The following is a 13645-nucleotide window of genomic DNA, read 5'->3' as shown; positions in this document are numbered from 1 at the left end:
TCCTTCAGCCTTGAGCCCCTGCTTGGGGCCCTGCTCCTGGGAGCTGCCTCAAACCCCACTCATCCTCCCCCACTCTCTGGGAACACCCACGGGAGCTCTGGGTTGTGCCAGGCTGGGCAGGGAGCTGCCCGCAGCCATTGGGCTCCCTGCTGCTCCCCAGGAAGAAGGGAGGGGATGGAGTTTTAGCTCCACAGGAACTGCCCGGGCACAGCGTGGGGTGGGAGCTCAGGGCAACCACCCAGGGACACAGAACCTGCTGCTGGGTCCATGTCCCCACCCTCAGGGCCGGGAATCAAGCACAGAAAAATAATGGTGTAGGGTTTTAAAGATTTTTTTATTTTATTTTATTTTTTTTAATTGTTTTATTATAAAAAAAAAAAAAAAAAAAAAAAAAAGCCCCTAAATTCTATGGCTTCCAGGAAGCATCAGAGAAATTTAAATGCCATTTCTGTACACTTTGTTTTAAAGCAGTAACTACACTCGCGATGGAACAAACGCCCTCAGGTACAATCTCAGCATTTGGACTCCTGGCTGGGAGGACCCCGAGTCCCTGGGGCTGCCCCCACGGCCCCATCCCGGCCCCTCCACGGCTCCTCTTCGGGCTCCACTTGTGTTGGTCTGAGCCCGTGCTCTGAGGAGGATCCACTTCCAGTGAAAATTTAAGGCGATTTTTCTTTTTTTTTTCAAGAATTTGTTTGTTTGCCTCGTTGGGGAGACAGAGGGTGAGTGTTGCACATCACCCCCCCACCTGCTGCCCTGACCCCTCCTGCAGTCCCAAACCCAGGAAGAAGGGGGACCCCAGGCACAGCCCTGGGGGTGCTGGGGCAGGACAGGGTGACCCCATTGTCCCCTCCTGGATCCCAGGTCGGCGCAGCCTCCACCCCCCCCCCCGATCCAGGGCCTCCAATCTCCCCCCAAGACACGGTCAGTTTGGACAAATGTTCTGAAGCAGCCACAGATGGTCCCACCCCACCCCCCGCAAAAGCCTCAGCACAGCCTCAGCCCCTCTCTTGGGGCAACACAACAGGGTTTTGGTGAAGGTAAAGTGTGTCCCCTCCCCCCCACCCTCCCAATGTGCTATGATCAATACACACAACAGCGCACGGGGTCAGTCACGGGGAAAGCTGCAGTGCCCTGGGGTGGTGAGGGACGGGGAGGGGGTGTGGGGGGGGTCTGTGTGTCTGTGCACGTCCCTCCTGTGTCTGTGTCCATGCATTTCTGTGTAAGTTGCAAAAAACTCCAGTTTCCCCCTGCCCCAGGCTCCGGGGTGAGGGGACACAGGGAGCACCAGGCCACCCTGACACCCATCAACTCTCTGCCTGCAGTGCCACCTGCCATGGCCCACCCTGTGTCCCCTGGGGACAGCCCCAGGACCCTCGGGGGGGGGGGGGGGACTCAGACACGTGGCAAACGGGCTGTAAAACTGAAGAGGCCAAAAAAAAACCCCCACTGCCCCTTCAGCCCCCTGAAGCTGTGGCGGAAACAGATCCATCCCTCAGCAGCGTCAGCAGCGAGGCTGCTCCTGGGTGCTCCGCCACCGCCCTCCACGGGTCCCTTTGGTCTCGGCCAGGTGGCCCTGTCAGTGGCCAGGACAGTCCAGTGCCCAGCTGTACCTGTCCCCCCCAACCCCTTGGAGTCACCGACCCGTTCCTGGCAAGACCAACCCCTGTATTGCTCACAAAAGTGCATTGTAAAATGAACTGTAAACGCGTTTCCCCCCCCGCCGCGCCCCCAGCGCCGCTCACCGCACCGAGACCGCACCGAGACCGCCCCGCTCACCAGCGACGGCGTTAACGAAGGGGGAGGGACCCGGCGGGGAGATGGGGCGGGGGCCTAAAGGAAGAGCAGAATTCAGTAACACTGAAGATGACGGTCAAAGACTGACGACTCAGCACTCTGCACCGAGACTCACTTTAAATTAACTTAAGAGACAAAGAAGCAACAGAAAAAAAAAAAAAAAGAAAAAGAAAAAAAAAATTTTCCTCCTTAGCCCACTGCTCTCCAAATTGTCTTCTGCTTCTTCTGACAGTGACGGTTCAGTCTGTAGAGTTGATCCCCTTTTTTCGAACTAGTTATAGACTCAAAGCAAGTGACGCTGTGGATTTGGGGTTTGTTTTTTTTTTTTTTTGTGTTTTTTTTTTCTTCTTTTTTTTTTTTTTTTTCTTTTTTCTTTTTGACGGACGCAGGAACTTCGGCGAAGTCGGGCTTGGTTCGAGTAAACGGCCACGCGCCGGGCGAGTGGCGGAGGAAAGGACAAAGCAGTTTTGGGAGGCCCCGCTCCCCGCCTGCGCCTGGGGCCCTGGGGGGGCCCGTCCGGCCCGGCCCCCACTGTCCCCGTCCCAACCGAGGGGCCCCGGCTCCGTGGGGGAATTTCCATCCGTGGCCAGAGGCAGAGGAGCCATCGCGCGCCCCGCTCCACCCCGCCCGGCAGCTCACTTGCGACGCTTGGTGGTTTTCCTCTTCCTTCTCTTGAAGAAACAGCAGCACCTGGGGACAGAGGGGACCCGTGAGCACCCCCGGGATGGAGAGGGATGGGCTGGGAACCCCCAGGGAGGAGATGGTGTGGGAGGGGGGATCAAAACTCCTCGACGAGCCCCATGTGGGCAGAGCTGCTCTGGGAGGTGTCCCTGGCAGACGCTGGACCAGGGACGCTGTGAAGGGCACAGAGAGTGACACCAAGCAGGACAAGTGACATCGACCATGGCACACGATGCCAGACAGAGCCAACACCTGTGGATGGAGCCTGGGCCAGGCAGGAGTGGAATGGAATGGAATGGAATGGAATGGAATGGAATGGAATGGAATGGAATGGAATTCCTGTCCAGAGCAGGAGTGGCCCTGGATCAGTGCGGGTCCCTCTGCTTTGGGGAGGACGTGTGAGCCCCAGGGCAGGGGGAGGGGAGAGGGGGCTGGGGGTGGCCCTGCAGGGACACTCCTGAAGTGGATCCAAAGGACAGGAATTACTTGCCCTAGAGCTGGGCTGTTCCCCCCCAGAGGGGCCTGGACAAGGTGTTCCAGGGATGCTGCTGGAACCTGTGCCCCCCTGTCCCTGATGAGAGGGGGCAGGGTTTGTGTCCTTACTTTGTATCGTCTGTCACCTCCACCTCGGTGGGGGCTGTGATGGGGGCGTTCGAATGTCCTGCTGTGGGGTCATCCGTGTTCAGCTCTCCGTTGGTGGAGCTCATCACCTGGGGAGAGATGAGGGTCAGTGTGGGGCAGCCCCTGGGGCCCGTGGGCACAGTCCTGGGCTTTGTCCCCAGCACTGCAGCTGCTGAGTCCTGGAGAGGTGCAGCCCCAGGAGGTGACACGGTCTCCCTGGCCCTGCATGAGCCGAGAGCACCGAGGTCCCCAGGCAGGATGGTGCCCCTGCCCTGAGAGCAGAGCTCAGCCTGGGTGCTGAGCACTCCCCAGCAGCACCACTGCAGACGGTTCTGGTCCCCTCAGTGTCTCTGGGAGGAGACTGACTCCTGGGAACCCCTGTGCACCCCCCTGGGACAGGGGCTTCCAGACATGCCAGGGAGACACGGCCCCAGAAACTGTCAGCTCCAAGGACACCTCACCATGGCTGAGGGACTGGTGACAGCTCTTGGTCCCCAGCCCCAAGCCCAGCATGGCTGAGCCCCGAGGCAGCCCAGCACCCAGCCTGCAGGGCCGTGCACAGTGCCAGGGCCACCAGGAGATCCGAGTCACCAAAGCAAGGACGGGGTTGGCACAGGCAGCTGGGGCTTGCCTGGAACCCCCGTCCTGTGCCTGCTGCCCCCAGGCAAAGCCAAGAGCTCCCTGGGGATGTGGAGGCCAAGGGATCACCAAGCTGCAGGTCCCCTGGCCTTACCCAGGCTGGTGGAGGAGCTGCCACCCGACAGCCACCACACCCAGGGCTCTACCAAGCTGCAGACCCCCCGGCCTTACCCAGGCTGGTGGAGGAGCTGCCACCCGACAGCCACCACACCCAGGGCTCTACCAAGCTGCAGACCCCCCAGAGAACCCCTGTGCATCACCAGGACCTCCCTGCAGTGCTGGGAGCAGGACAGGGGGGGTTGGCAGAGCAGGAGCAGGGACATGGTGCAGGAGGAGCGGGGCAGAGCGTGAGCCCCAGGGACAGGGGACAAACCCCCTGACCCAGGACACAGCACCCGCAGAGATTCCCCACGGAGCAGCAGAAACGAGCACCAGGAGCAGAGATGGAAGAAGCAGCGTGGGCCCAGCCCTGGGGAGACCACTGTGGGTGCCCATCCATCCCCCTGGGCTGGGACCTCTCAGGACAGAGCAGGAGGGAGGCAGCAGCAACGGCACGGGTGCGGGGAGAGGAGGACTGCCCAGGGAGAGGGAGGAGAGAAGCTGTCACTCTGGTCAAATGAGGCACAGGGAAGTCCCCAGGTGGGATGAGGCCACGTTGTCCGGCAATGCGTGGCAGAGTCACACTTTGTCCTCCTCTAACTGCCCTCCGAGTCCCTCTGGCAGCACCAAGGAAGCCTGGCAGCCTCTGGGAAGCAGCATCCGTGAGCTGTGAGCATCACCCACCAGGACCCAGGGCAGCAGAGCTCCTGGCCCCTCGTGTGGCAGCCTGGGCACGAGCCCGGGTGTGCACGGGGGAGTGCGACTGCTCCCCTGGCACCGCTGGTGGCACACGTGGGCACGGGTCGTGTGGTGCTGGTCAGCTCTGTCCCCCCCAGCTGCCCACCCCTGCCCTCAGCCCGTGGTTGCGTGTACCTGGACGGACCCCCCGAGCCTGCTGGCTGCCAGGTGAGCTCCCAAAGGCTCCTGGGCAGGCTGCCCACCGGCCTGAGGATCCCACAACTCCGTCCCCTCGGGCGGCTGCTCGCGACAGGCAGGAGGAACAGAATGAAAAGAAACAAAAGAAAAAGAGGGAGAATGGGGAAGAGAAGGGAGAGGTGGACGGAAAGGGCGGGGAGAAGAGTGGCAAAGGGAGTCGAGAAAATAAGACATGCAAAAGCAAAAAACATGACTGGAGCAGCTCGAGTTTGTGACTGTGGAGGGAACTCGTGCAGCACCATCCCGGCAGCTCCCCGGAGCAGGCCCTGGGGCTGCATCCCCCTGGCCACGGACACACAGACACCTCCCACCCCAGCGATGGAGCTGGGCTCGGGGCAGATGAGGGCTCGTGGCCCCGTGGAGCAGGACCAGGAGCAGGACCAACCCCACGTGGAGCCAGTGGCTGTGGGTGGGAGCTGCATCTCCCTCCTGTGCCAGGGGCGATGCGGAGCGCAGAGCTCCCTGCCCAGCACCGACCTTCAGAGGGTGACAGGGACAATGTCAGCAGTGCTGCTCCCTGAGGGCAGGGGCTCCTCAGCACCTCGCTGCCAAACTGTCCCCCAAACCACATCCCCACAGTTGCTGGGGGTCCCTGCAGAACCCCAGGCTGGAATCTGCTCCCGTGCTGTGGGAGTTTTGTGCTCTGCTTGATGTTGAACATGGCATTCCTCCTCTGCTGGAGGCAAAGCACAGATACTGGGAGCAAGTTCCCAGGAATAAGTCAGAGGGGCTTTGAAGATGTTGCCCTCTCCCTAAGGAAGTGCTGCCAGTGAGAGCCAGGGCTGTCCCAGCTGCCCCGTGCTCATCCTGGGCTGACACAGGAGTGATGGAGCACAGGGTGCTGCACCTAGCAGCTGCTCCAGGTAAGAGGATGGATGGACCATACAGGGCTGCTGGGGAAAGTTGTGCTCGGGATGGCAGCAGTCCCAAAGCCATTTCCTGCACCAGGGGAGGACCCACCACAGCACCAGAGGAGTGCCAGGCATCCCATCCCCTTTCCCACACTGAGCCAGGCAGGAGCTGCCTGCACTGCCCTGCCTGTCTGCCTGCCCTGGGATGCTCCCACATCCTGCCAGTTCCCAGCCCAGAGCCAGCCTGTGTTATCTCCAGCACAGAGCCACACACTGCCCCACAAATCTCCTGTGAACCAGACAGCCCCCTCCCTTCTCCTGTGTCCCCATGCCATTAAAGAAAGTGGCACCACAAACAGAGCAGCAAGTTACTCCCATGGGGACACAGCACTGGGGACACAGCACTGGGGACACAGCACTGGGGACACTGTCCTTAGCAGGAGATGGGGCAGCCTGGACCATGTCAGCACCTCCTGCCCAGTGCTAAACCCTGCAGCCCAGAGGCTGACAGCCAGGCCTGGAGCTACAGCCTCCCATGGCTGATCCCTCCTGCTTCTGCCAGGCCACTGGTGCCCCTGCTAGCCACAGAGCCAGGGAGGAAGCCCTCCCACAGACTGCAGACAGAAAGCTGCCCCAGGCCTGGTCTCCACGCAGGGCCCTGCTGAGCTCCACGGGTCTGTGGAGAGAAGCTGGAGCTATGCCCAGCCATGGTGCTGTGCCCAGCCATGGTGCTGTGCCTGGCCATGGCAGTGCTGGTGCTCACCTGGTGTTTGGTGTGTGGCTGTGCTTTGTCTCTGTTCGGGGGCTGCACCTGCACCTCGCTGTGCATCGTGCCGATGGGGGTGGGCTGGGGACAGGACAAGGACAATGTCAGCAGCAGCACAGCAGCCCCCCTGCCACCCCACACCCCTTGACCAAACATGAAACTTCCCAGAAGAGGGGGCCTGATCCCCACCCCAGCAGGCCATCTGTAGTATGGGGCTGAAGCGAGCCCTGGAGGATGCAGGGAGCAGAAAGCAAAGTGACAACAAAAGTGCTGGGCTCCCCTTGGCTCCAGAAGCCTCCAACTCCCATGTCCCAGCTTTACCCCAGAGCACAGCAGCCCCAGCTGGGAGCTGGCTGTGGGTGCCTGGTCACAGAATCATCCGGGTTGGAAAGGAGCTCTGAGATCACCGAGTCCAACCCTTAATCCACTCCCACTGTGGTTCCCAGATCACGGCACTGAGTGCCCCATCCAGCCTCTTTTTAAAAAGATGATTTCTGAGGCACAGGGAGGATTGAGGCCCGGACCTGCATCCTCCCGAACCACTGCTGCTGACCACCCCGACTCACCCCCACCGTGCTGCCCACTGCCCCCCAGGGCCCAGCACACCTTCCTCCCACCCCACTCACCAGTGGTTTCCCTGCCCAGTCGTATTCGTAGTCGAACACGTAACCGTTCCTCTCGAACAGGTCTGTGAAGAGCTTCCTCAGGTAGTCATAGTCCGGCTTCTCGAAGAAATCCAAGCGCCGCACGTAGCGCAGGTACGTGGCCATCTCCTCTGTGGGGACAGAGTGGGCTCAGTGGGGACAGGGGACAAAATGCCAGCCCAGGGGGCTCTGGGGACGGGGACAGGCCAGAGGGAGTGCCCTCACCTGGGAAGTTCTCACAGAGCACCTCCACTGGAGTGGCTCTTTTGGTGTCGCCGATCTTCTGGTACCTCTCCTTCAGCGTGTCAGCCTGCAGGGACAAGGAGCAGGTCAGCACGGAGGCTGGGCAGGGCCCCTGGGGACAGGAAGGCACTGGGTGCCATCAGACCACGAAGGGTTTCTTGGTTCCCTTTTCCAAGTAACAGTGAGAGCTCATTCCCAGGGAATCCCCTTACCCAGGGCAGGTCTGGAAGATGAACACAGGGGAGTGTGGTACCCAGACTGCCACTGAGAGCAGCAAGTACTGCTGCAAAGCAGGAGGGACACAGACAGGGGGACATCTTCAGCAAGGGCCTGGCACCAAGCTCAGAGCAATGATCCTTGTGTTTGGCGAGATGCAGACCCACTGAAGTGAAAGCTTTCCCCCCCAAACCCTGCTGCTGCCCAGGGCAGAGCAGAGCCAGCCCCGTGAGGCAGCTGTGCCCAGGGGCAGCACTTACCTTGAGGCCTTGCCAAGGAAGGCTCCCCCGGAGGAAGTACATAAACATGTGCCCTAATGCTTCCAGGTCATCCCTGCGGCTTTGTTCTGCATGGAGGGGAAAAAAAAAAATAAAAAAAAGAGCCATGTTTCCCCTGCAGCCACCTTCCCTGTCCCTGCCAGACCCTGCAGACCCCATCCCCTCCCTTGGGGCTGCGGGGCAGGGCTGGCTGCACACACCTTTCCCCAGGTGGGTGTTGATGCTCATGTAGCGTGCTGTCCCTGTCAGGCTCTTGTGCTCTCTGTAGGGGATGTGTTTTTTGGTCTCGGGGTCAATGTACTCTTTGGCCAGGCCAAAATCAATGATGTGGATGGTGTGCTGCCTCTTGCTGCCCGGCCGCCCCACCAGGAAGTTCTCTGGCTTGACGTCTCTGTAGATCAGGCTTTTGGTGTGGACATACTCCATCCGTGTGATCTGGGGGCAGGAGAGGACATCAGCATCATGGCAGAGACACAGCCTCCCCGCACCCTCCTCCTCCCCTGGGATTGACTTTGCTCCAATTGCTTTGTCTCCTGCCAGCAACCCTGCTCCCCTCAGCCCATACATCACCCTGGATGGGCACAAACTCCAGCACCAGGAGACAACAACCACAGCCTGGCCACATCTTTGAGCCCAGGTGAGAGATGTCCCTGAGTGCTCAGAGAGGGGTGAGGGAGAGAGAGCCCTCCTGTGGGGGGTGACTGTGGGGAGAGCCGAGCTTGGACGTGCCAGCAGGCAGGATCTGCTGGATGCTGGGTCACACCTCCTTCCCCTCCCCTTCCCTCTGAGGGCCCCATGCAGCCCACCCTATGCCCACCCCACTCCCCAGGGGTGCTCTGTGCTGGGGTGAGCTGTGCAGAAGCAGAACCAGGACCAGAGCTCACCAGCTGGATCGCGATCATCAGGACGGTCTTGAGCGTGAAGGTCCGATCACACAGATCAAAGAGATCTTCCAGGCTGGGTCCCAGCAGCTCCAACACCATGGCATTGTACTTCCCACAAGGGCCAAAGTAGTAAACCTGAGGAATTCCTTCTGCAAGAGAGGGAGCAGGGGCTCTCAGAGGGGGGGACACGGCTGAGCAGCAGCCCAGGGCCACGCGGGCACAGCCGTGGTGTTGCTGGAGCTGGGATGGGGGCTGGCCCTGCACTGCCCTCCCTCCACACCACAGAGACCCTGACTCTGCTCCTGGCAGGAGGGGGAAGGAGGAAGCTCCCTCTGCACTCCTGGCTGCTGCAGGGGAGGTGGGGGAAAAAGAACTAAATAAAAAGGGATCAAAGATTAAGATGTGGCTTTGTGCAAACCCAGCCTCTCCCAGCCCAGCAGATGGCCAGGAATCACTCATGCCGGGGAGCAAATCTGCAGTGTCACATTTCTAGGAAGCCTCCCAATCCCTCCCTTTCTCCCCCTTTCCCCTTTCTGAGCCCTGTCAGCCAGGAGGCAGCTCAGCCCAGCCCATACCTGCATTGCCAAGCTGTTTGTAGAACCGATACTCCAGGTGCAGCTGGGGGGCCCGGGACTTTATGGGTTCCTTGCAGGAGAGAAGAGGTTAAGGCTGTTGTAGGAAGCAGGATGTCAGGAAGGTCTGGGTGTCAGACACCTCCTTCACATGCTGGCAGCAGCTGGACTAAGAGCATTTGGGATTGGGTATGTGGTATAAAATGGAGATGAGGCCTCAGGGGATGAGGGGAGAAAACGAGCCCATATGGGAGCCAGATCCACCCCTTCCAGAGACACCTGGGTGCTGGGACAGACACCACCAGCAGTGGTGGCAGTGGGGACCATCCCCTCCTGGAGGTCTCTCTGCTGGCACCAGCCAAATGCAGCACAGTGAGGTCCTGGAGAAGCCAAAGCCTCCAGGATCTCCTCTACCCAGCCCAGCTCACCCCACCTTCTCTGCCTGTCCTGGCTCCCCACAGGGAGCTCAGCTCCTGTGCAGCCACCCCGTGTCACCCACTGCCACCCGCTCAGCTCGACCCGTGCCACCCGCCCCTGGGGAGGGTGAACAATCTCCTCCCAGGGGGGCTTGAGCATCCCCACTGACCACGGAGGGACTCACCAATTTGATAGCTACGTATTCATTTGTGTAGAGGTTCTTTCCTGCAGGGAGAGACACAAAAAAGAGAATTGAAAGCAAGAGAGCCCCTGCAGTAACCCCCACATCACACCCACCATGGCCCCGAGGGCTCCTGGGCTGCAGAACATCCCCAACAGGTTTGGTGGCTCCCAAAACACAGAACCAGGCCCGGAGGCACGAGCAGGAGCAGCAACCCACTGTGGGGAGTTGCAACACGCCTGTTAATTACCCCCAGATGAATTAAGTGGATTCCTCCGGGACTGGCAGGCTGCTTGGGGGCCAGAGCCAAGGCTGCTGGGAGGCAGCAGCATCCCAGTCCAGGCCTGCAGAGATGAGAGCAGCCAAGGCTGGGACTTGCTGCTTCTCCAGCCACATCCCTGCATTGAACAGGGCTGCCCTGAGCTGGGGGACAGGACCAGAGAACCATGTAAAGGGTGGTGGGGAGGAGGAACCCCAAGAGAGCTGGGGCAGCTCGAGGCACTGCAGCTGGCAAAGACACCATGGGCAGGGGGCAATCCTGGGGTCACTCCTGGGGGTGCCACACACGGCCAGACACACACACACACACACAAACACACACACAAACACACACACACACACACACACACACACACACAAACACACACACAAACACACACACACACACACACACACACACACACACACACACAAACACACACACACACACACACACACACACACAAACACACACACACTTGTGGTTCAACCTCCTCCTGTGGGATGCTCCCACCCAGCCCTGGGTGTAGGGGAAGGCAGGAGCAGCCCCAGCCTCTGAGGAGGAGCTGAAGGCACTGATGTGCAATGGGGAGAGGCAGACAAGCCTCATAGTGAGTTGCAAGGGCACTCGTGCCTCCCAAAATGCCTTCCAAGAGAGCTCAGCACCTTCCCAGGAGCTGACACAGCCAGAACTACAAGAGGTTTGTCTGCACATCCCCTTGCTCACCCCAGAGAGCCAGGAGGGTATAAGGATGATGTTACACCTGTAAGGATGATGTTACAGCTGGGAAAGGTCAGAACAACCTCTGCCCCAGGTTCATACCAGCAGTGATTAGAGAGGTTTGCAGCAAGAGCTGTGTGCTCCTTCTGCCTGAGGCCTGAGCCCGAGGCAGAGCCCTGCAGGACACAGGGGATGGGAGGTAACTGCAGGGGATCCCTGCCCACGATCCCAATCCCAACCCTGTGTCTGTCTGAGGGAGCTGCATCTGCCTCCTCAGATTTTCTCCAAGCAATTTGCTCAGGGAACAAGCTCCTCCTGGCATAAGATTTCATCTGCTCCAACTGCTGCTCTCCACCTGAAGCAGCAATAAATCCTGGCCGGGTGACACCAGAGCCAGCTGCTGAGTGCCAGAGCAGGATTAGGAGGAGAGGGATGAATGGGAGATATTCACGGAGCAGCTCCTCCCAGGACAGGCTCTGCCACCAAGGAGGGGCTCAGTCCTGCTGCCTCCTTGACCCTCTCCTGTCCCATGGGACCCCCACCAAGCCACTCTGCCTGGTGCCTCTGCAAAACCAAATCCCTTCACAGCAATTGGGAAGCTGTGATCAGGAGGGGTGAAAGGTCTGGCAGACACCAGCACATGCCAGACCCAGGAGTTCTGGCCCATTGTGGAGTGACATTTCCTGAGGAGGAGGTGGGACATCCTCCAGGCACATCCATGGCTCCAGAGTGCTCAAGGGAACCCCCGATTCATTGGGAATGTAGAAAACAACAGAATCACAGAACAACTTGGGTCGGAAAAGACCCCTCAGATCATCACCTCCAACCCATGCACTAACCCCTGGCCCTCAGCACCACATCTACACAGCCCTGTGCCCAAGGCCTGACAACCCTTCTGGGGAATAGGTTGTTCCTAATATCCAATCTAAACCTCCCCAAGCACAACTTGAAGACATTTCCCTTGTTCTGTCTCACTTGATGGGGGCAGGGAAGAACTCAAATCCTGATGGAACCCAGGATTCCTTCACTCCTGGGTCACCTCCCAGTGAGTCAAGAGGAGAGCAGGCAGGGAGCTGGCAGGGAGGAGAAGTGCTGCAGGCAGCTCATCTGCCAGGCACCAGGACCTCTGTGTTTTGCAAATAATTGCAAGGGAGAGCAAAACAGCCCCACGTGGCAGCTGGGAAGCAGGGAGAGGCAGGGATGGCCCTGCCTGTGACAGCAGCACAGGGTCTCCATCTGCTCCCCAGCTCAGGTGGGCTCCAGCCTCAGGGCTGGACACTCAGCCCCAAAATATCCCTGTTGCCTTCAGGGCAGTACCATGCAACCTGAAAATTCACAGCTGAATTTTCACAGGCTCAGTCTGAAGAGGGGAAAAAAAAAACCAACCCAACCCATGGCAGTTACCTGCCAGCCAGTCAGAGGGACACAGCAAAACCAGCCCAGGACACAGTGGGGAGGGAGAAAGGAAGGAGGTAGGAGCATCCCCAGCAGGGCTGTGCTTGGAGAGGTCCATTCCTGTCCCTGTTACCTGGCATCTGTCCTGTTCCCACCACGTTGTCCCCCCCGTGGCTCACTGGCACAGAAAGCTACCAGCACAAATGCTCTGGGAGCTGGCAGCCCTCTCTCAGCCCAAGAAATGAGTTCACATTGTTTGGTACCCCCATGGCTCATCCCCCCCTGCAATGCTTGGAGGGCTTCAGAAAGCTGGGAGAAGAGATGGGGGAGCTGAGAGAGCAAAATCAGTGCTGCTGTCTGACCCCCCCTCTGCAGCTTCCTTGATAAAAAAAAAAAAAAAACCAAACAAACATAAGTGTGAAGAGCAGAACCAGGAAAAAAAAACTGACAGGAAAGAAAAAGCAAAAGAGCAAGGAGGCTGAGCTGCAGGGTTCTACCCTTGGCAGGGCCTGGCCAGCACCAGGAATGTCCCAGCTCCTGCAGCCCAGAGCTCCCTCACGATGATCCCTTCAGCACCTGAAATGTGTTGGAGTCCACGGATTGCCCCAGGGAGGATGCTCAGGGAGCCCTGCAGGAGTCAAAGGCAGAACCAAAATAGAGGGGAAAAAAAAAGAAAAAAAAAGAGAAAAGCAGGAAGATGGGCAGCAGGGAACAAATATTTGCATTTGCAGAGGCCTTTGCCCAGCTCAGTGCTGGTGGTGCCTCCAAACCCAGCTGCCAGCACCTTCAGGACACTGTGAGCAGAGCTGAGCTGAAGCCACCAGCAGCAGTGACAGAGCCAGCCAAGCCCTGGCTCTGCTGCCCATCTCCAAACAGGACCTGGCTTGCTCTGAGCCCTCCCAGCACCTGCTCCTCCACATCCCAGCAGCCCCAAAAGGAGCTGAGCTGCCCCTTGGCTGTGGCACAGGGTGGGACACAGCACTGCCCGTGCTGGTGACAGCCCTGGGATGGGCACCAGGAATTGGGGCTTCTCCTGTCCTGGTGCTTGGGGGAGAGGCTGAGGGGACTGGGGGTGTTCAGCTTGAGGGGAGACCTCATGACTCCCTACAGCTCCCTGGAAGGTTGTGGTGAGACAGATGTTGTTGTCCTCTTCTCCCTGGGGAGAGAGATCAGACAGGAGGAAATGGGGTCAAGCTCCACCAGGGGAGGTTCAGATTGGAGATTAGCAAAAAATTTCTTCCCAGTAAGAGTGGTTGAACATTGGAAGAGGCTGCCCAGGCCTGGGTGGAGCCACCATCTCTGGAGGTGTTCAAAAGATGAGGTGCTCTAGGGGATGGGTCAGTGGGTAGGGGCTGTAGGGCAGACTGTTGGGTGTGATGATCCCAGAGGTCTTTTCCAACACTGACAATTCCATGATTCTCCAGTGCCAGGCATTGCACCTGAGGA

General features: G+C 59.2%; 1 protein-coding gene across 8 annotated transcripts in view; it reads right to left on the bottom strand.

Annotated features, from left to right (window-relative positions):
- Nucleotides 1-1881: 1881 nt before the first annotated feature.
- CSNK1G2 (casein kinase 1 gamma 2) overlaps nucleotides 1882-13645 on the bottom strand; it is a 38788-nt gene continuing 27024 nt past the window's right edge. For 7 of the 8 annotated variants that reach the window (XM_071728215.1, XM_071728218.1, XM_071728213.1 and 4 more), the window contains 11 exons: nucleotides 9829-9869; nucleotides 9231-9300; nucleotides 8656-8804; nucleotides 7972-8206; nucleotides 7754-7839; nucleotides 7260-7344; nucleotides 7017-7165; nucleotides 6388-6471; nucleotides 4711-4815; nucleotides 3082-3188; nucleotides 1882-2487 (listed from right to left, as the gene is read on the bottom strand). In XM_071728215.1, coding sequence (XP_071584316.1) covers nucleotides 2433-2487; nucleotides 3082-3188; nucleotides 4711-4815; nucleotides 6388-6471; nucleotides 7017-7165; nucleotides 7260-7344; nucleotides 7754-7839; nucleotides 7972-8206; nucleotides 8656-8804; nucleotides 9231-9300; nucleotides 9829-9869 — 1166 coding nt within the window. In that variant the 3' untranslated portion in view covers nucleotides 1882-2432. The remainder of the gene's footprint in view (nucleotides 2488-3081; nucleotides 3189-4710; nucleotides 4816-6387; nucleotides 6472-7016; nucleotides 7166-7259; nucleotides 7345-7753; nucleotides 7840-7971; nucleotides 8207-8655; nucleotides 8805-9230; nucleotides 9301-9828; nucleotides 9870-13645) is intronic. The other variant, XM_071728219.1, reaches the window with a different exon arrangement.

The sequence above is a fragment of the Heliangelus exortis genome, chromosome 28 (assembly GCF_036169615.1).
Source record: "Heliangelus exortis chromosome 28, bHelExo1.hap1, whole genome shotgun sequence".
Lineage (NCBI taxonomy): Eukaryota > Metazoa > Chordata > Aves > Apodiformes > Trochilidae > Heliangelus > Heliangelus exortis.
This window is presented reverse-complemented; position numbering and strand designations above follow the sequence as displayed.